Source organism: Diabrotica undecimpunctata, chromosome 6 (genome assembly GCF_040954645.1).
Source record: "Diabrotica undecimpunctata isolate CICGRU chromosome 6, icDiaUnde3, whole genome shotgun sequence".
NCBI classification, from domain to species: domain Eukaryota; kingdom Metazoa; phylum Arthropoda; class Insecta; order Coleoptera; family Chrysomelidae; genus Diabrotica; species Diabrotica undecimpunctata.
Window position 1 is genome coordinate 70,781,348 of NC_092808.1, and position 23,596 is coordinate 70,804,943.

The 23,596-nt window shown below is 30.2% G+C and overlaps 1 protein-coding gene across 1 annotated transcript; it reads left to right on the forward strand.

The window, feature by feature from the left end:
• The first annotated feature begins 6,133 nt into the window (after positions 1-6,133).
• LOC140444407 (uncharacterized) lies at positions 6,134-8,985 on the forward strand. The gene is made up of 3 exons (XM_072536160.1): positions 6,134-6,905; positions 6,990-7,370; positions 7,481-8,985. Exons 1-3 carry the CDS (start codon positions 6,134-6,136, stop codon positions 8,983-8,985), a joined length of 2,658 nt encoding a protein of 885 aa, XP_072392261.1.
• Positions 8,986-23,596: the final 14,611 nt, after the last annotated feature.

Here is a 23,596-nt window from a genome sequence, read left to right on the forward strand (position 1 = left end):
ATTCTAAGGTCTTCCTCTTGTTTTTTTGTCATGCCAAGGGTTTCGGCAGCATACATCATAGTCGGTCGAATTATTGTTTTAGATATCTTCATTTTCGATTTCTTGCTCACTAATTTATTTTTTAGAAGTTTTTTATTTGCATGGTATGTCTTATTTGCTATAATTATCCTTTTTTTAATGTCTGTTTCCCTTTCTCCATTGTTTGTTATTATTATTCCCAAATACTTAAACTTTTCTACTATTCAAATATATATTCTCCCAGTTTAGTCTTTTTGTTTTCATATTTTTTTGTCAAATCTCATTATTTTTGTTTTCTCTTGATTTGATACTAAGCCCATTACTTTCCCTTTTGCTACCAATTCTTTTATCATACTTTCCATTGTTTTTCTGTTCTTTGTTATTAACACAATATCGTCGGCATATGCTATTATGCATATGCTCCTTGACGTACACCTTTATTTATAACAAATTCTTCTGTGTCTCCTTCTTGTGTTTTTACAGTTACTACAGTTTTGCTCATTGTCATTTTTATTAATCGTCTTAATTTGTTGTGTATTCTCATTTCTCTCATAGCTGTAAGTAATTTCGCTGTTTATTGAATCAAATGCTTGTTGGAAGTCTATAAAAAGCAATTTAATTTCTATTTTATATCCATAAGCTTTCTCCATTATTTGCTTTACCGTATGTATGGCATCTATTGTTGACTTTCCCCTAACAAATCAGCATTGATACTGTCCCATGATATTTGTAGTCACTTCGGCCGGTCTTCGTTGTATTAAGGTTGACATAATTTTATACGCTGTGTTTAATAATGTCAGTCCTCTATAATTATTACACATTTGTTGGTCTCCTTTTTTATGGACTGTGATAATTTTTCCTTTGTGCCATTCTTCTGGCCTCTTTTCTTCGTCCCATATGACTTTTATTAATTGGTAAATTTTTTTTTTTTGGGTTCATGTCACCATATTTTATAAGTTCCATGTTTATACCTTCTATGCCTGGTGCTTTACCGTTGCGACTACTGTTTATAATTTCCTCAACTTCATCTTTCGTTGGTTTTTCTAGCTCGGTTTCTATCACCGTGGTCTCTTCTTCCACGTTTTCATTTAAGTCTTGGTCCTCGTGTACTATTAATAATTCTTTAAAATAATTAGTCCAGATTTCTGTAAACTCTTTGTCATTTTCTGATACTTTTCTATTTCTATCCTTCATGCCTTTTATCTTTCCTTTAAAGGTTTTGTTCTGCTCGCTAATTTTCTTATAAAATCCTTTCGTGTTTCTGTTTGTATTTTCTTTTTCTATTTCATTTATTTTATCATTTACCAGGTTCGTTTAATTTTCCTTATTTGTTTCTTACATTCTGTCTTGTATTCTTCTTTATATTCTTGTCTATTTGTTCTGATCCAGTTATGTCTTATTTCTATGTTCTTTTTTAACATGTAATGAGAGTCTTGATTATATCATTTTTTTTTGTCCTCTCTTTCTATCCCTTCATGTTCAGAAGCTGTTTTATTTATACATTTTTTTATATTTCTCCATTCTGTTTCAAGATCCTCTATATGTTTACAGTATTCCTTCAGTTTTTTGCTTATATCTTCTGCATATTTAATTCTTCTATCTGTAGCATTCTGTTTTTCTATGTACCGTTTGTTCTTTGATGTCTTGTTTTTTAGCGTTCTTTTGACTTTTTATCTTAACGTTGCGGTAACCATGAAATGGTCTGTGTGTGCAGGTGCACCTCTCTATGTTCTCACGTCTGTTATCAATTTTTGCTTTCTCTTTGTGATCAGTATATGGTCTATTTGGGACCATATTTTTTGTTCTGGTGAGATCCATGTTACTTTGTGGTATACAGGGTGAACAAATTTTGTACTACTGACAATCATATTGGTGCTAGTTGCTAATCTTAATCTTTTACCATTATCATTCGTTTTTCATGTAATGTGTATTTACCTGCAACTTGGTTAATGTAGTCTTCCTTGCCTATCTGGGCGTTAAAATCTCTCATTACCAGAATTGTGTCTTCTTTGGGTAAAGACTCAATTTCTTGTTGAAGTTTTTCATAAATGTTATCTTTTTTCTCTGCGACAGCACTTTCAGTGGGTGCATATACGTTATTGGATATATTAAATGGCTTGGCGTTAATTCTCAGGTATGTCATGCGATCATTTATTGGTTTAAATTGCATATTATTATTTTGTATTTTTCCCGTAGTTATAAATGCAACTTCATATTGACCTTGTTTTTCATGCCCAGAGTAGTGTAATGTGTAATTTTTTTTATTTATTTTTCCTTGACCTGCCCATCTAATTTCTTGAATTACTACAACATCAATTCCGTATCGTTCCAGCTCTGAGACAATCTCTTGCATTTTTCCTGGTTCAAGCATTGTTCTGATGTTCCACGTACCTACTTATTTTTACTTGCTCGTATTCTTTAATTTTTTTTATTATGCTTGAGATTTCATATCCTTTTTCTTTGCCATTTCGTATTTAGTTTTTTGTTGGGTATCCGATATTTCTTGTTGTATCAGTTTTTTGACGTCCCTTGTTTAACTTTTTCCAACTCTTTTTTTTTTTGTTGTATTCCATTTCCATATGTCCCCGTCAATATTTAATTTTTGATAGCCAACTCGGATGTTCTTATCTTTAAGATTTTCTAATTTTCCAATTTTCCGTATTTCCTGTTGTATCTTCATCTCTTCGTGCGTTAAATCATCATTAATGTATATTTCTGGCCTCGTTGATCATAGTTTGTTTTTATTCCGCATAATTTTTATTTTTTCATTTCTGTCTTTTGTTTTTATAAGACATGTTTTTACCTAGTTTGTAAGTTTCTTCAATTTTTACTTGTATGCCCAATTCTTTTTCCACAAAATTAGTCATGGTCTTGTTAAGTTCATTTGGATCATTTGTATCCATCGACAGTCCTTGGACTATAACATTGTTAGCTTTTCATTCTTTCTCGAGCTGTTCTATCTTCATCTTTACTATATTTAGTTCCTGTTTAATTTCATTATTTTCTTTCTTTAGCTGTTGGTTACTTTGTTTGAATCCATTTATTTCTTCTTTCAATTCACGGATTTCATTTTTGTATTCTTGTTATTCTTCTTTTATTCCTTTTACCTCTTTGGTTAATTATTTTGTTTGTTCTGTTAAATTTTGAATCATTTTTAAGAGTTGATTAATTTTGCTCTTATCTTTTTGTTGTTTGAGAGATGTTCTGGTGATTTTCTTACCCTTGTTGAAAATATCTCCTTCATCTTCCTTTCGACTTCTATTTTTGCTATCCTCTGAAGTATAATCATCATCGCTATCCATTTTTTTTCTTCTTTAGATGCTTTTTCTTCTACTTTCCTATTTATATAGTATTTAAATACTATAGCAAGCGATAAGCTCTAGTTCTACAGTCGAACCGTCGAAAGCTCTAGAACTTCCTAAGCAATAATTGAGTATAAGTTTAAAGAGTTAAAAAAATAAATTAAAAAACAAAAATTATCTAAATTCTGTAGTCGATAGTCAGTTCTATTATGATATTACTTGATATAAAACAAAGTTCTGCTCTATTTAAGTGTGAAATGCGTGAACTTTATCACAATTTTATAATAAATTATCATAAAAGATCGTCTCATATGAAATAGCATCATTGGTTCTAAAGAAACTGCTGCAGTATTTTTTCTTCCGATAGTTGGTTGCGAATGTTTACGGGATTCTTATAAACACGTTGATTTAATGCGCCCCATACACCAAAATCAAGCGGATTAAATTCTGGGCTATGTGGTGGCTATAATGTATAATGGATGAATATATTCTTCTGGCTACATATCCAAATCTTATGGTATATTGTGGAACTACATCTTATTTGTCGCAGAGGTTAAAAACTGTGATGTATCTCGTTCATTGGTTGCTTATATACACACGGAATAAACTATCGATGACATAACTTATTTATATGATTACGTTACAGCTTACGAGTAACTATAATTACATCTCGAACAAATGGACTATTATGATTTACTAACGAACTAATATTATGGTGAACTAAATTGCATGTGTAATAAATAATAAGTATTCTTTTGTGATTTTTGACTACCACGACCAATTCAACGTCAAGAAAAGTTGAATTTAAGTATGTTATCACTGCCTTCTCTCTAGAATGTGGAGGTATACCATCTTGCATAAACCACATATTTTGAGTTTTCAGCGTTTTATAATAGAGAAAAAGTAATACAACGCCAGTATAGAAACTTAAGAAGCGATAGAAAAGGGAAATTGTAAACATAATGACTACCAAATTCTGAATACGAACACGGTACCTAAAGATGAAGAATATTTTCTCCAATAAGACATTTAGCAGCCACAACAAAGCATTTTTTGATGTAACATTATCATCTTTGAGTTGTTTTAATAAGAATAAACTATGAAATATACTTATCTACAGATATTCAGTGCTTTACCGTACAAATATTATTATGCAGCTGACTTATAAAATGCGATTATCTCGAAAACGGTTAAATTTTGAGGTTATTAACAGGTATACCTTTTCTTTGTAAAAATATTTTATCTTTAATATTTTTTAACACAAATAGAGCTAACTTAAAAAACAAAAAAAGTTAAGCGCAAATTTATGCCACACATGTGACGTATGTGGCGCCCTCTATCAGTTACATTAAAGTATGTATAAAATTATAATTTATCCTACTCAAAAGCATCCAATTATAAATTTTTATCTAAAAATATTTACAAACGTAAAAGTTATAGCGAAAAATAAAATTTTAAATTTCCGCTTTAACACCCTGTATTTTTCTTAATATCAACATTTTAATAAAGCAAGTTGGCTTAAATCGGAATATTTTGAAGTGCAGAATCTACGGTATATATATATATATATATATATATATATATATATATATATATATATATATATATATACATATATCTTAATATATATAAATCTCGTGTCACAATGTTTGTCTTCAATGGACTCCTAAACCAATTAACCGATTATAATAAAATTCGCACACCATGTGCAGTTCGATCCAACTTGAGAGATAGGATAGTTTAAATCTCAAATTATAGTCGCAATTTTAATTTATTGCTAATTATTTGTCTGTTATTATTTGACAGTCACAATTATCTGTTAACTCCAAATGATTCTAACAGACTGGGTTGAGTAAGTAAGAGATGGCGCTGCTATGGTAAATCTACGAACGTGTCATATAAGATACATTTTAATAGCATGATTACCACGTGTTGTTGACGCTATAAAATTAATTAAATTTATTTTGTAGTGAACGAAATACTGTATAATTCAATTATTTCCACTTTTTAAATTTTTGGTGTTAGCATAGCCAGCCACGTGTTACTTAGACTGAAGTGTAAATTGAATTTATATTATAATGAAGATAATACAGTGAAATTAATCCTGTTTTTTACTTATTTGTGCTTCATTGATCAAAACTTTATAATTTAATTTGAATATATGTATGTAAGTATTATCACATAATTATAAAATTTAATTAAAATGTCAATGCAAAAATGATACACAATTTCCTACACTTTTTCAATAGTTGTACAAATATTTTTTTTATTGTTTTTATTTAACCTCTATTAAAAAATATTTAGCACTTATTATTTCAATGTGCTATGATAACAAGTTTTTCAGATTTTTTTTCTTATATTTAAACGATTAAATTAGTATTTCAATTCTTGTTGAAACTATTATTTAAAATCTATAATTTAAATATGTACATGTCAGTATTATCACATAATTATAAAAGTTAATTAGAATGATTTTCAATTTTTCTTTTCTCATATTTAAACGATTAAATTATTATTTTCAGTCAAATGCCACCGAAAAAATCTAACCTCAACAACGCGAGCAGCAAAGGGTCACGACGCAAACGTGTTGAAAGAGCTCAGCAATTACCAGAACAAATCGAAACAAGAAATGCAGCTCAAAGAATCAGGACTCATCAGCGGCACGAGAACGAAACATAGCTACAGTAGGAGTACTAGATCGACAAAGGCAACGGATCAGCCGCTCATTAACACGTGCATCATTCGTTCGGCTTGCCTTTGAATATGCACCAGATATTAACTACTCAGCGCATTCAAAAATTGCTATCGGTGGAATGGATAAAGTGTGTCAATATTGTCAGGCATTGAAATTTCGGAATGAAGCAGCCGGCATGTGCTGCGCATCAGGAAAAGTTGTGCTGTCACCTCTACCCGCTCCGCCGGAGCCTTTATTATCCCTTCTTACTGGCAATTCAGATGATTCCAAATTATTTTTGCGTAAGATACGCAAATTTAATTCTTGCTTGCAAATGACGTCATTTGGGGCAACTAAAATTTGCGATCGTGCATCCGATGGACGTAATTTTGAAAATACATTCAAAATTCAAGGCCAGGTGTACCATAAAATCGGATCACTGATGCCAATGCCTGATAACAATCCGAAATTTCTTCAAATTTATTTTATGGGCGATTGTGAAGAGCGCGTGACGACTCGGTGCCTGTATAATTTTATTGAACAAGCAGAGGAAAGAGCAATTGTGATATTATTGGAAATTTTTTTAGAAGATCATAATCAACTAATTCAATTGATCAAAAGAGTTTCGCCACGACTGCAAAATGACAATTATCAAATCGTCATAAAAGCCGACAAAGTACCATTAAGTGAACATGCTGGTAGATTCAACGCTCCAACTGTTGATGAGGTTGCTGTTATCATGGTTGGTGATCCAGTTGACAAAAGATCTATAAAAATTACACGGCGAGACAACACTGTCAGTACGATTTCGGATCTACACCGTTCATATGACGCACTACAATATCCATTGATATTTTGGCAAGGACAAGATGAATATCACCTTAATATTAAACAGTATGATCCAAATACCGGTAAATTTGACAATTATCTATTTACTTTCTTACTGAATGTATAGATTTTAATTTCGTATTGCATTTTATTTTTTATTTTTTTAGGTGATTACAGAAATAATAAAGTTAGCTCAATGAAATACTACGCACACCGAATAATGGTTAGGCAACATCAAGACAATTATATCCTTCGATATCGTCAGCTGTTCCATCAATACATTGTTGATATGTATGCTAAGGTCGAAAGCGAACGCTTGCGATTCCTTCGATTCAACCAGGCAAAACTACGATCGGAAGAATATATTCACTTACGAGATGCTGTTGCTGGAAACATCGATGGAAATTTAAATCCCAATGACATCGGTAATGCTTTCACTTTACCTTCAAGCTACATCGGCAGTCCACGGAACATGCAGGAATACATACAAGATGCGATGACTTACGTACGTCATTACGGCCAACTGGATTTATTTATTACATTCACATGTATTTTATTGTTAAATATTCAATTTTTGGTATCACACGTTGTTGGCTGTATACGATAGAGTGGCAAAAGCGAGGTTTGCCTCATGCCCACATTTTGGTTTGTCTTAAAGATAGAATCCGTCCTGAAGAAATCGATCAAATAATTTCAGCCGAAATTCCAGACCCATTAATTGATCAAGAATTATTTGATATTGTCACCAAACACATGATCCATGGGCCATGCGGAGCTTTCAACATGACGTCACCGTGCATGGAAAATGAAAAATGTAAAAAAAACTTCCCAAAGCCGCATACGAATGACACGATCACGGATATTGATGGTTATCCAATGTATCGCCGCAGAAGTACTGAGAATGGTGGCCACACATTTACAATGCGACTGCCGAACTTTCCAAATCAAGTTGAGTTTGATAATCAGTGGGTGGTACCATACTCACCACTACTTTCAAAAACTTACAAAGCTCATATCAATGTTGAGCTTTGCAGTTCTGTTAAATCAATTAAGTATATTTGTAAATATGTAAACAAAGGCAGTGATTTGGCCATATCTGAAGTACAAAATAAAAATAAAAATGACGAAATAGCACGATACCAAATGGGCAGATACATTAGCAGCAATGAAGCTATTTGGCATATTCTCAGCTTTCCCATCCACGATAGAGATCCTGCTGTCCAACATCTAGCAATACATCTTGAAAACGGTCAACGTGTATACTTCACTGAAGAAAATGTTCTCCAAAGAGCGTTCGAAGCTCCGAAAACGACTCTAACTGAATTTTTTACATTGTGTCAAAAACCTGATGTTTTTGGCCAATTCGCGAAGACATTGGTGTTTGGTGATGTTCCACGTTATTTCACATGGAACAAATCCAGTAAAAAATGGGAGCCACGGAAACAAGGAAAACCACATCCTTCCATTACAGGCATATTCAAAGCTAAGGCATTGGGGAGACTTTACACAGTACATCCAAATCAACGTGAGTGCTTCTATTTACGTTTGTTATTGGTGAATGTTCCCGGACCAACGTCTTTTGAATTTTTACGAACAGTTAATGGTCGAGTATTCAATACATACCAGGATGCATGTCGTGAACTGCAATTGCTAGAAGACGATAAGCATTGGGACTTAACGCTTGCTGATGCTGCGTTGACATCAACACCGAATAACATTCGTCAGTTGTTTGCAATTATTTTGACGACATGTTATCCCTCGCAAGCACAAACTTTGTGGGAAAAATATAAAAATTGTATGACAGAAGACATCTTGCACCGAATTAGACAAACAAATCAATGCCAAAACATAGATTATACACCAGAGATGTACAATAAAGCATTGGTCTTGATCGAGGATTTATGTGTTCTTATTTCAAATTTACCACTTAATCATTATGGTATGCCATCACCTAATCGTCCAGCCACCGACTTAGTCAATACCGATTTACAACGAGAAAATCAATATGACCATGGAAGTTTAGCAACAATTATCATGAACAGTGAACCATTACTGACAGCAGAACAAAAAATTATTTATGATCGGATTATGCTGGCTGTTGCTGCTGAACAAGGCGGTTTTTTTTCTTGGATGCACCCGGTGGAACCGGTAAGACATTTTTAATATATATATATATATATATATAATGGAATAGCTGCAGTGTTGCGGAAGAGTTCTATAATAATTTGGGATGAGTGCACAATGGCACACAAATATTCACTTGAAGCATTAAACAGAACTATGGAAGATTTAAACAGCAATAATAAACTTTTCGGTGGTGCTATCTTACTTTTGTCTGGTGACTTCCGGCAGACCTTACCGGTTATACCTCGCTCTACTTTCGCGGATGAGATTAATGCATGTTTGAAACAATCATTCTTATGGCGAAGTGTTGAAACACTTCGATTGACCATAAATATGCGAGTACAATTGCAAAATGATCCATCAGCACAAATATTTTCCGAACAACTACTAGATATTGGGAACGGTAAAATAGAACTGCAACCAAATACGCAATGCATTAAACTACCAGACAATTTTTGCACTATTGTTCAGGATAAAAATGAATTGATTCAGAGTATTTTCCCGGATATACAGAATAATTATTTGAATCATGAATGGCTTAGTCAACGGGCGATTTTGGCAGCCAAAAACGTTGATGTTGACGAAATTAACTTCCAGATACAACAGTTGTTACCAGGTGATCTGATGTTTTTTAAATCAATCGATACTGTTGTTGATGAAAATGAAAGTGTAAATTTTCCGATTGAATTTTTAAATTCATTAGATATCCCTGGAATGCCACCACATAATCTTCGATTAAAGATTGGTTCCCCTATTATTCTCCTCCGTAATTTGAATCCACCTCAATTATGTAACGGTACGCGTTTGGTCATCAAAAAGATCACCGGAAACATTCTTGAAGCAACCATTTTGGCTGGGAAGTTTAAAGGAAAAGTGGTCCTGCTGCCACGTATTCCGATGATACCATCAGATTCTACCATATCCTTCAAAAAATAGATATTAATGTTTAAAAGTTTAAGACTGTCTGCCTTGCCTACCTCATTCATGAGTTTAAGCGTCACATGTTATTTACTGTATTATACTGTAATATACTTATATTTGCTATAAAATTAAATGGAAATAATAAATCTGATAAATTTTTATTTTGTACCTATTGATTTCTGCTTAATATCAAGTGTAAGAACATTTTAATTAATTGTGTTCAACGTACTTCCCCTTCAAATCTCAATCCAGTGAATTTGTATACCAACATCAACATTTTCGTCTTTGTTCGTAAATAATTTCATTGTACTAAAGGGTTATAGTAGTAGAAAGTCAAATAAGGAGATCACCATATTTTTTTACAAATACCGTCTGTGTGAAAAAGCATAGTGGACTCCGTGACTGATGTTCTCTTATTGTTCCTCTTAGATTGTTTACTATAATGTAATATAACAAAACCTTTAGCCACAGCAACGCGTGGCCGGGTCAGCTAGTATATATATATATATATATATATATATATATATATATATATATATATATATATATATATATATATATATATATATATATATATATATATATATATATTGTTATGATGTATTGTTTATGAATGATGAGCAATGAGTGTTTTTAATAATATAGGGTTTTTATCGCGGTTCTCAAAGAATTAGTTTGTAAGCACTTTTTAAATTATCTTTATTATATCTATTATGAAACACACATATATATCTAACATAACCAATGTAAAATTTAAAATAAACTATCTTCAAAATTGAAATTGTTATGACACTAACTAAATTATATTAACAAAATTTTGTACCTTTCTGTCACTGAATGCCTAAATGAACTGTTTTCCACTATATAGATTCTAATCACCACTCAATGTCTTCGTGCTTCGGTTATCCTGGTTTTTGTGAAATTACTTTTTCCAATTATCAGCTTCCACCAATTTAAAATATATTTCTTCTTAAGCATTTATAAACCACCAAGCAAACCAGCAAACAGCATTTATATTTATTCTTCTTTTCAATATACCAATATCCAATCACCAGATATATTATATATTTATATTTATTCTTCTTTTCACTATACCAATATCCAATCACCAAATATATTATATAATTTTAATATTCAATTAATACTTCTTCCATTATCCAATCACCATTTATACATAACATAATATTTAATCTTCAATAATATTTTCTTTATACTGTTTCTTAATCTTCATCTAACTCACTATATTGAACAATTGGACCTTCTGACTATCTTGAACTTACTGAACTGTAACTGATTGACTGACTCTAACTAACTTTCATACTAAAACTGGCCATCTTGAATCCAAATCAATTAGTCCTTTATATATAGTCGAGTATTTATACCTTTTCAATCTTCCAGAACCATCTAACAAGAAATCCTGTTCGATTTGTTCTATTCCCTACCTAATTAAATGTTCTGGAAAAAGTATATCTTGGATCCATAGACATAATCCTATTCGAGAATGTTCTACCGTAAACAAAGGTCAAATTCTGTATTCTGGAGAATTCTTTAATTTTCAATTGATAATTTTGTTGACATTTAGGCTTTTCAGATCAGAATATACACTTAAATCAGTAACTAATACTCTAATTTAATAAACTACACATTTTAAACAACATATTATTATAACCCCACTTTATATTCGTAATTATTACTTAAACGTCACTTCAGAGTATGTATATCTGGTTGCCTACGCACATGGCTTACATAAATATATTTACAATATTATAATTATATAAAAAAAAAACTTCCCACACCTATTACATGCTAATTTTTTAAAAATGTCCTCACATAAATAATTTTTATTAAATTCTCTAGTATATAACTTCTTAAAATAACCAAATACTTTTAATATCTAATATTATCTAGTATATAACATATACATTAATTTTTTAAACACTATTTTTCCTCCTCCTACGTCCAATATCATTTCAATACCCCAAAATTAAATTTAAAATAAATAATTTACTTATTATTTTTTTAAATATTAATTTTCTTATCCACATACCTTAGTAAATATAATAAATTAATAATTTAATTTCTTTGTTTAAAAATGTTTAAATACATCCCTGTTGTCTGTCTATGTCAAACTTTCATGTCAAATGGAAGTTTTTGTGTTTACATTTTACAATGAATAAAGATAAGCTAAGTGTCCATATTGTGTTAAGTTTATTTATAGACAAAATCTAGGAATTGCTTCAATTCATTTTCCATCTTTCCGTTCAAAATAACTTTCATCAATATAAATTGGTAAGTTTTTCACTTTTCATATTATTTTTTTAGAAATACAATTATAGAATCAATTCTGTATCTAACCCCAAATTATGATTTTTAGGGTACCAACAATTTTCATATTCATAAGACAATAAATATGATGTCAAATTGATTCACAACAATGAAATCTACCATCTATTTAATTTTTTTAGTTTTTATATTAGTGTTAAAAGGTATAGAAAACATTATTCAATCTCTTCATAATATTTAAAAATGTCATTGATATAAGAAATGCCTCTTAGTCTATTCTCTGCATCTATCAACACATAACTATTTAGTCCATTCTGATTTTCAATTCTGTATGGACCTTCAAACATTGGTTGTAATTTCTTACAACGGTTTTCTCTAACATTACTTTTTCTAAGTGACCGAATTAACACTTGGTCTCCTTTTTGAAATGTGATTGGTTTTTTTATTTTTCGATTTTGTCTTCTGATATATTTTTCAGCTTTCCTCCTAATTCGGTTATTCACTTTCTGCATTACTTGTTCTAACATATCCTGATTTCACCTGATCTTTTACGTACTACTACTATAAAGTTTATGAAACGTGTATCTGCCTTCTCAATGATTCCATCTTCTAACATATTATTAATCGTTCTGTTTATTTCTTCTCTCTATTTATATGGTATTGGGAATGACTTTGTTTTAAAATCTTTTTCTTCTTTAACTTTTATACTATGGATATAATTTTGTGCAATTATATTTTCTTTATTGACAAGTCCCTTGTGTTGCTGCAATATGGAAACGACTATTGATTCATATTCTTCAGGGCAATTTAAAACTTTTATCATATCTTCTTCTTTACAAATAAAATTATTCTTCATTATGTACTCATTATTCCTTGCTTCCAATTTTACGCACTCCACCTCGTAGGCATTCATCTGCTTAAAATTTCCATTCCTTAAATATTCACTACAATAATTATTCTTTACATTCTTTTGGGACATTTCCCTATCATTAAAATACATTTCTTCTTCATAAACATCATTATTTTCTTTTAATAATATCCTATCAACTCTTATTCCTTCTTCCACCTCATCTTTCTGCATAAATTTAATTATTTGCCCTTCCAAAGTTACCATTTTTTCTTTAAAATCTAAAAAAAAAACTTCCCACATCCATTACATGCTAATTTCTTAAAAATGCCCTCACATAAATAATTTTTATTAAATTCTCTAGTATATAACATATAAATTAATTTTTTAAACACTATTTTTCCTCCTCCTACGTCCAATATCATTTAAATATATATATATATATATATATATATATATATATATATATATATTTATTATATAATATAATATAAAATAATATAATATAATATAATATAAATATATGTAATATATATATATATATATATATATATATATATATATATATATATATATATATATATATATATATATATTGTTAAGCTATGTAAAATTGAAAATAATATTGGTTTGCTTTTAATATATTTCAAAGTACAAAATATAATAATTCAAATAATTCAACTAATAAACTATAAAAGATATTTCGAAGAAATGAAAGTCCATTATTCTGGATTACCTGTAGTAAACAAAAGTTAAAGATATGAATAAATTATTTTCTTTGTAAAATATATTCGAGTGACGTGAGTGAGCTTAGTGAAATCGTGAACAATCTTCTTCTTCTTCACGTACCATCTCCGCGACGGAGGTTGGCAATCATCATGGCTATTCTGATTTTAGATGCTGCTGCTCTGAATAGTTCAATTGATGTGCATCCGTACCATTCCCTCAAGTTACGCAACCATGAGATTATTCTTCTTCCTACACTTCTCTTGCCCTGGATTTTCCCTTGTATAATCAATTGAAGTAGGTTGTATCTCTCATTACGCATAACATGCCCCAGGTATTGCAGCTTTCGTGTCTTGATGGTTTTCAATACTTCCATTCTTTTGTTGATTCTTCTCATGACTTCGTTGTTTGTTACATGCTCGGTCCATGATATCTTCAGGATTCTTCTATACACCCACATTTCAAATGCTTTCAACTTTTTAGCAGTCGACGCGTTAAGTGTCCATGCTTCTATCCCATAAAGCAGAGTCGAGAAAATATAACACCTTGTCAGCCTAACTCTCAAGTCCAATTTTAGTTCTCAATGAACGTGAACAATGCGAGCGGGTTTTCCAAATAGACTTTTACGTTGATATACAGTTAATAAGACAATAGAATAGAAATATTTAGAAAATATAATTCTCCGTTAGTTCTTAAGAATTTGTAGAAACCGATTAGCATGTTTATAGTTTTAGGAAATTTATAATTGTAGGAAAAATTGTTGTTTGTTATCTAAATGGTAAATGGGGATAAGTGTGACGAACTTTGATTGGAGGAGATTGAAAAAAGTGGGATAGGTATGTAGGAATGAGAGTTTAGCTAGATTTTTGAGGAAGAAAAGATAATCAGTTGTTTTTCCAAGGGTTCAAGGCGAACAGTCGTTGTTCTCTGGTGGTTCTCCAGAGGTAGTAAGCAGTAGAAGTTAATGTTTGTGAGTTTTCTTGGAGTAAGTGTATCTGACGGAAGCTGATCCAGTAAAATATTGTAAGTTATATTTTTCTACTTATATTCCAAGAGTCACTGTTCACGCCGGAACGAGAGATTCAGTTTATCGAGAGGAGAAGAGGCTAGCATCATTTGAACGATACGTGCATTTGAAGGAGATCATTAAAGACGATAGGCTCGCAATAATTTGTTGTAAGATTGCTGATTACCTAGGGGACTGCTAAGAATAGATAGTGTAGGCTACAAGGAACAAGAATTTGGACAACTCATCATCAGAGAGACAGTTTTACCATTCGTCAGTTTTTCTTGATTAACAACACATTTTTTAACAATTGCTTTAAAAAAGATAGGAATATTTTGATCAGGAGATTTAGAACAACAATTTTAATTTGAAATTTTAATTTATATTGTATACATCATTAATTTTTGAAGGTTCACGTACGTAGAACAAAATTTTGATAATCATTATATTTTATATTGAAGATATTTGAGTGTGAATGTTATTTAAATATATAATGTTGTATCATATATTTTTTTATTATTCCGGTATTCTTTGGACCTTACCTATCATATGTAAAGCATAGATATTGAAGCACGAGTATAACCCTGAGATAAGGAAACTAAATAGTGTGATAGAATCATAATTGCATCATTTAAATAAGTTTAATTAATTAATTAATTCGCTAATTAATTGCTTGGCGCAACTCAGACTTTTAGTATCTCATTTATATATATATATATATATATATATATATATATATATATATATATATATATATATATATATATATGTATATAGTAATTTAAGATAAGATTTAGTGTAGATATATATATATATATATATATATATATATATATATATATATCTACACTAAATCTTATCTTAAATTACTATATACATTTTTGTTTATAATGATATCTTAAAATTTTATTCCGATGGATATTTTTATTTATTTTTCTTTGGTTGGGAAAGAAAAAGTATGACAATATATATATATATATATATATATATATATATATATATATATATATATATATATATATATATATATATTGTCATAATTTTTCTTTCCCAACCAAAGAAAAATAAATAAAAATATCCATCGGAATAAAATTTTAAGATATCATTATAAATAAAAATGTATATAGTAATTTAAGATAAGATTTAGTGTAGATAAGAATAGAAATTTGTTTGGCAAACGACCTTTTTCAGTTTCAAACAAAATTATCAAAAAAACCTTTGTTTAGAATTAGAAGACATTTTACCTGTCTTAGTTAATCTTTTCATTGTTTGTATAGTCGAGTATTAAATGACCATATTCTAATCTTTTGAAATATGTATAAATTGTGTATTGAGAAAACCAATTTTAAAGTAAGCTATTTAGTTTTTCTCTGAAACCGAAATTAGGCTTTTCCAAAATCATGGTAAACACAATTTGAGCTTTTGATTGGACGGTCGTTTTTAAATGGGAATTTGTGAGCCGATCAGGAGACCGAAGGGGTTAGTTATATTTTGGTCATCGAAAGGAAACAGTCGTTTGTCTCAAGATAGGGTGTGGTTCGTGAGTTTGGATACCGGCGTAACGAAAAGAAGTGAATAGTTTGCAGAAGGAGAAAACAAGTAGATTAAAAGAGGTCCTTGTATCTACCGTGGGCATTTTATAAAGTATATGTGAAAGTATTCTTACGGCATCAAGTTGACAAAAGGAGGTCCTGGTATCATAAATAAGTAGCTGAGTTTGGAGAAGTGAATCAGGTGTTTTTTGTGTAGTCTGCAGGAGGTTTGCAGAGACGTTAAGAAGGAGCCGAGGTGCCAAAGAGGAGAGATCACATCGTTGAGGAGACTGGACTTTTCTGGGTATGTTCCAACATACAACTCAAGAAGAAAATAAGCTGTAAGTGTTTGTACAATTGAATTTTATATCTGTGAAGGATCGGTTTGACATCATGGTCATTAGCATTCAAATTTAAGAACTGAGGTTTTGTTAGGCTAATCAAAAGTTTAAAGTTTTCTTGTTTCTTGTTTCAAGTAAAGAAAATTTTAAGTAAAATTGGTTTTCACGTAATATAAATGTATGTAGCTTTATAATCTTATTATTATAAAAATTTGATTTATTTTCTTATATGCTGATTGATAAGATAACGACAAAATTTAATAATTGTTTTATTCGTTCATATAAAATAAAGAAACGTAAATCTTTGTAATATAATATATTTGTATTCTTATCCTTTCTTCTCTCGTCCGATAAAAGACAACTAGAAAATCTTTTTAATCCATCGAACACAGGTAATATAAGGATTATTTTACTTTTGATAACAAATAAGTTATAATTCTTTTTTATTGGCTCAATAAACTAAGATTAAAGTCAAAATAAACAATCATATATATATATATATATATATATATATATATATATATATATATATATATATATATATATATATATATATATATATATATATATATATATATATATATATATATATATATATAGAAAAGGTTAATGCGACTAAATAATAAAAGTAAAATGTATATCGATAAAAGTATCGATGTAAAATAGTATAACGAAATAGCCCATCTCCGATACGTCATAATTCTTAGAAGGAAAGATCTAGAGAACACAAGAATTGGCATTTCAATACCGCCCGTCTTCGATGGGGGACAACGCCAGAATATTCTAGAACATAGTAACTTTGTTATATATATGTAACGTTTTTAGGAGTGAGTTTAGTTGATAAAAGAGTACCGAACTGTAAACTATAAATAAATATATTTATATAAATTCGAACCGCTCGTTTTATTTAATCTCGCTACAATAGCATGTCTCGCAAAACACTAAAACAAAAAGCAACATAGGTATGTCTATAAAAGGCAACCGTATATCTGACTATTGGTCGTCTTTGTACGGTGCAGCCAAGTTAGAGGAGGACCATGTTAACTTGGAAAAGGATCACTACAGGAGCAATGCTACCATTTTGTGGCATTAGAGTGAGAAGACCCTGATGGTTTCCAGGGCAACAACAAACAATAACCACATAAGAAGCTACAGCTGCCTAAGGAAAGGAATGCGGAACGTTTAATAAAACAGATAGAAAAGGGTAATGCGAGTGAATAATAAAAATAAAATGAAATGGCATGTCTTGCAAAACAGGAAAACAAAAAACAAAATAGTTATATCGATCGTTCTATATATCGTTCTTTAAAACCGTATATACGTATTTTTGACTGTTAGTTATCAGTTGACATAGTATAGTTGACAGTGCAATGAAGTTAGTGAAGGAGCATGTTAACTTGGGAAAGGATCAATACAGGAGCAATGTGACCAATTTGTGGCATTGGAGTTAGAAGACACTGATGGTTTCCAGGGCAACAACTAACAATAACCACGGAGGTACCTATAGCTTTAACTACGAATGCAAGACGCTAAAACGTTTAAAACGATTCGAAAAGGTTAGTGCGAGTGAATAATAAAAGTAAAATGTTATGGCATGGTTAGCAAAATAGGAAACCACAAAACAAAATAGGTTTATTGATGGAAAGCAACCGGATATACGTATTTCTGACTATGGGTCGTCTTCAGTACGGTGCAGCTAAGTTAGAGAAGGAGCATGTTAACTTAGATAAGGATCAATACAGGAGCAATGCAAACAATTTGTGGTATTAAAGTTAGAAGCGCTGATGGTTTTCAGGGCAACAACTAACAATAACCACGTAGGAAGCTACAGCTACCTGAGAGAAAGAATGCCAAATGTTAAAATATTTAAAACAAATAGAAAAAGTTAATGCGTTAATAAGAGTGAATAATAAAAGTGAAATGTAATGGCATGTCTCGCAAAACAAAAAACGAAAAACAAACTAGATATATCGATGAAACGCAACAGTATGTACGTATTTCGGACTATTGGTCGTCTTCAGTACGGTGCAGCTAAGTTAGAGAAAGAGCATATAACCTATAAAAAGGGCCACTACAGGAGCAATGCGACCAGTTTGTGGCATTAGAGTTACAAGACCCTCATGGTTTCAAGGGTAACAAGGCGACAGCTACAGCTACTTTTGTTATTCATTGTTTATTTCATTTTATTATACATTTTACTAATCTAAGAAATTTATACAACGATTAAGATTCCAACACAACTCCGTTAGATTACTCCATAGTAACACACTGACTGTACCAGGTCCTAGCCTCTTCGGAAGGGTAGAATGGGTAAATATGTGCTACGCATCAGCTTCTAATTTTCCTTTGATTCGTGTTGATTTACCGAAAAACAACGGGATAGCACGTATCCACCGTAAATAGACAGTTTTGCCCATAGACAGGGATCGTAAACCACAAATATTGAGGTTAAAAATAGTATTCCATGTTGCCTTTGTTCATGTCGTTATGCTTTGCCTTTTTTTACTATGTATCATCTATTTCTCTTCGCCGATTCTCTACGTCGGTGAAGAGAACTGGAAAATAGTGAAAAAAAAAAGAGAACACAACACACATATGACATTGCTGTCAAAATTAATAAATATTTACTTTTTGATAATTTTACACAAAATTACGATAGTTTCTGTCAATACTTATCAGGAAAGGTTAGAACTTGAATTAAGGTGCTTGGTAAATTGAAATATAATATTTTGTAGTTTTGTTTTTAATTCTTGAAAACAGTAATTTTGCGTTTCTTTTCAGTTTAAAATTTTTTGTAACTCGAAATCGAGTAAATATACAGAAAAATCATAGAAGAACTCTTTTGCTCATAATGGTCCAAAAAATTCAAAAAATATTGTCCGGACCGAATTTTTTTTTTAAAGAAATTGTTGAAAAAAATTTGAAGAACTTTTTGCCTGGGCGAACTCTTGAACTTTATTTTGGGCTATATTATGAAAGTGATTATGCAACATAATCTCATGAGAATATTTTTCCGAACGAATCCGAGCTTTTCGCCTTGTTTATAGATACATAGTTTAAAAATAGTATTTAATTATAAGGTTTTGGAATAAGTTTAATAGACATACATGCATATATATATATATATATATATATATATATATATATATATATATATATATATATATATATATATATATATAAACCCAATTCTCATGCGAAAATTAAATTTGCTATCACTTTATGTTGGAGATCAATTTAATAGAATTTTTTCGAGATTAATTTTTAAACTCAACATTTTTATGTCTTTATGTTCTCGAATTTTTCATAGTAATAATTTAATTTAATAAATATTTTTCTGTTGAAAACGGTTTATACATGTTGTTAGCCACACTTTTTGATAACCCAAATTTTCACAAATATTTCTTATTATAGTTCATGTAGTGAAAAAAGGATAAATAAAAACTATGTACATGAAATACATAATTAAAAGTTATTTCTAGAATTTATTGTTGAAAGAAATAAATCTTTCCAAACAAAGGAGGACTTTACTACCCATTTCTTATTATTACCTGTTATGATTTACATTAAAAACACTCTGTAGATCTTTTCACAGCTTAAGATATCACTTGATATAACCACTACCCTACGAATTTCATAAAGTTCCGCCATTCCACAGAAACCTGAACTGCACCCTTATCTGGCAGCTGCTGGCCGGTGCACATCCGCATATTGCCTCGTGTATCTCATCCCCTAAACATCTACGACACCCCACCATTCCACTTCGGGTCGACGGCACGGGCTTTACAGCGACTGGTGACTGGTGGTATGTCTAAATCGAACTTATCAACACCTCTTTAGAAGTTTTTACAAGGTGTACTAGATTCTTTAGTTTTTTATTATAGATGTTCAGATACTACATTGCAAACAACACCATGTTCATTAGGTGTTAAGATGATTTATAACAACTAATGGGAAATAAAAGAATATATTTATATATATTTATATTTTATTATATATATTTATATATAAGAAATATCTAAGAATCAAAGAATCAAAAGTGAGTACAAAAACTGATTAAAAGTATGACAGAAACAATCATACCTTCAATAAGAACATTAATGAATATTTTTACAGGGGTATAATGTACGAAACATATAAAAGTCTATTCATTGTCTAAGAATTGTATAACAATTAGTAACTGCTTAAGGGAACTGACAATTATGAGCAAATCCTTTTATCTGGAGAATAAACCAAAATTAAAAGAATCAATCTTGCATAATTAATTCTTCGTTAAGATATTCAGACAAAAGTTGGACAAAAATTAATTTTGAATGGGATTCTTTGTCTGTCATAACACTTTACTTTCTTCTAATATTTATTGATAAAATAATTATAATAATTAATATAACAGTAAGGATAAACGAGTACAAAATAGAGAATATAGTATATAGAAACAACTTACTCATCTGCTAGTCTGAATAGGATTTATGATTATGAGTTTTGTTTCTTTATACTATGCTAATTAGAAGTAATTAGAAATCGTCTGGGAAAATTCAATAAGGACAACAACTATATCAATTAGCTAATATTAGTTTTTGATTATTATTGACCAAATATTTTGTATAGGAAGAATACTTTTTACATTTATTTTAGATTATTGCGGAAAAATATAGTTTTAATGATAATTTGGAAATATTTCAACAATAACAACTATACAGGGTGATAGGTACATTACAAATTTACAAAAGGTCAAAACATTTAGTCATAACATTTTAGTCCAGTTCTATTTTAACGTTACAAGCGAGCAATTCTCCGTGTATGTACGACCTTATGTTAATTAGTGTATCTTTTTGCTAATTTGCTTCTTTCTTTAAAAATAAATACATACATCCATTTGTAAGGCCAAAAAATAAGCATGGATGAGACCTCAGGTGGCAAACTGCCGAAAATAGGGACATCGGGGAGGATAGGTATGTAAATAATTTAATAGATGTAAATAATAGGTATAGATCTAAGGATAACGGCCCATATTATGTATATATATATATATATATATATATATATATATATATATATATATATATATATATATATATATATATATATATATATATATATATATATATATATATATATATATATATATAGAATACACTGATAAAAACTTAGGCAGACTTTTTCCAATCAGAATTGGTTATATTTTGTTTACAGACAACAATATAAAAACAGATGTTATAGATCAGTTACTGAGGGTTTTTACCTCTGAATTCTTTATAACTGAATCGATTCATTTGAAATTTTGTGTGTTGGTAAATAATTACTCAAGGAACAAAAGTTATATAGTGCCGATGTGCGCTTCCACCCTGGGGGTGTTTGCCACCCCTTTTCGAGGGTGAAAACTTATTCACTCAAAATAACCACACTACTCCATAGAAGGAGAAATTTCAAACAAAAAATGTAGAAAAAACATTTTTTTCGCTCGATCAATACTTTTTGAGTTATTCGCTGTTGAAAAGTGTCATTTTTCGTTAAAAAAAAACATGTTTTTTAGGTTTTTTAAGAATAGCTCTGAAACTAAAAGTTTTATCAAAATAAGTGTATAGACTAAACTTAAAGCTCATAAAAAAACAAAAAGATTGGCTTTTTAGTGAATATTTTCAGTTCAATATTAACTGAGTTATGATGGCTGTTCAAAGAAGGTTTGTTTTTGTTTTTGTCTTTCAATTAGGGATGGGAAAAACCTACCGGTTTTAACCGAAAACCGGTTTTTTTACTTCGCAATAACCGGTTTTATCGGTTGTTTTTTTGTCCCGGTTATAACCGGTTTTTTATTTTTAAAGTAAAAACCGGTTATTAGGTTTTTACGGTGATTATGATTAGGTTAGGTATTTTTTTGGATCCCAATCATAATTATTATTTTCAAGTAATTATTCCAAACAAAACCATAATTCAAATTTTATTTTATTTTATAAATACAGAAGCAAACTGAAAGTGCAAACTCTCATCAGCCAGAAACAATTAAGTTTTATTATAATATTTCGTTGAAGAGGTATTTGTAATCATAATATTTACATAAGAAGTGATCTTTTACATCATCTATTTTTCACACTTGACTCTTGACATTGAAAGTGGGTGAATGGTTGTTTCTGGTTGTTTCTGATTACCAAAAATAATGTTCTGACTATTAATATCGAATTACCGATTACGAATACGAATCTCCAAGGATTTCCCTACGTTTTCAAAATGATACACCCATACAGGAAGTATTAAATGAGTTAAAATGAGTACCTATTATACAAATATACAAACGTGTTAAAAGTAATACATGATAATTTTTTTTTGATGGTAGTAAAAATAAAAGATGCATTGCATTATTCAATTTATTTTTAAGTAAAATATTTATGTTGATATTATTTTTTTTTAAATCCTATTTGAAAGAGTCTGGGAAATTTTTTATAAGTTGAAATGGTTGGGGTGGGGAATTTTTTGGGTTTGGGAGGAGAGGAAAATTGGTGGGTATTTTAGAGAATTATATTTTTAAATGGTAAATTAAATTTGCATCATTAATTGAATACAATAACTGCATATTATATTCTACTCTCATTATATTCATTGACAATAGAACCTGAATTATTTTAGCGCTCTCTGTTGAGCAGTAGTATAATAATTTTGGTTTACTGCTCTCTGCATCTGACTACAATCAGATGGAATTCTGTCTACCATATGCTTAAAAGATTTACACTAATGTCCCCATATATAGCTGCAATATTGGCAGATCCCTCAATTAAAAAAGCACCAAGGATGATTTCTGATTCAGATATAAAACTAATCACTGAAATTGTAAGCATTTTATCGCCTTTAGATGAGGCCACAAAGGAGATCTCGGGTTCTCAGTACATTACTGCTAGCCTTGTTATCCCCCTTGTGTCTTTTATCGAAAGATTTTTAAGAAACCTCAAGTCAAACCTTAGTACAGCTCAAAAGTTATGCCAAAAGCTTATAACTAGCCTTC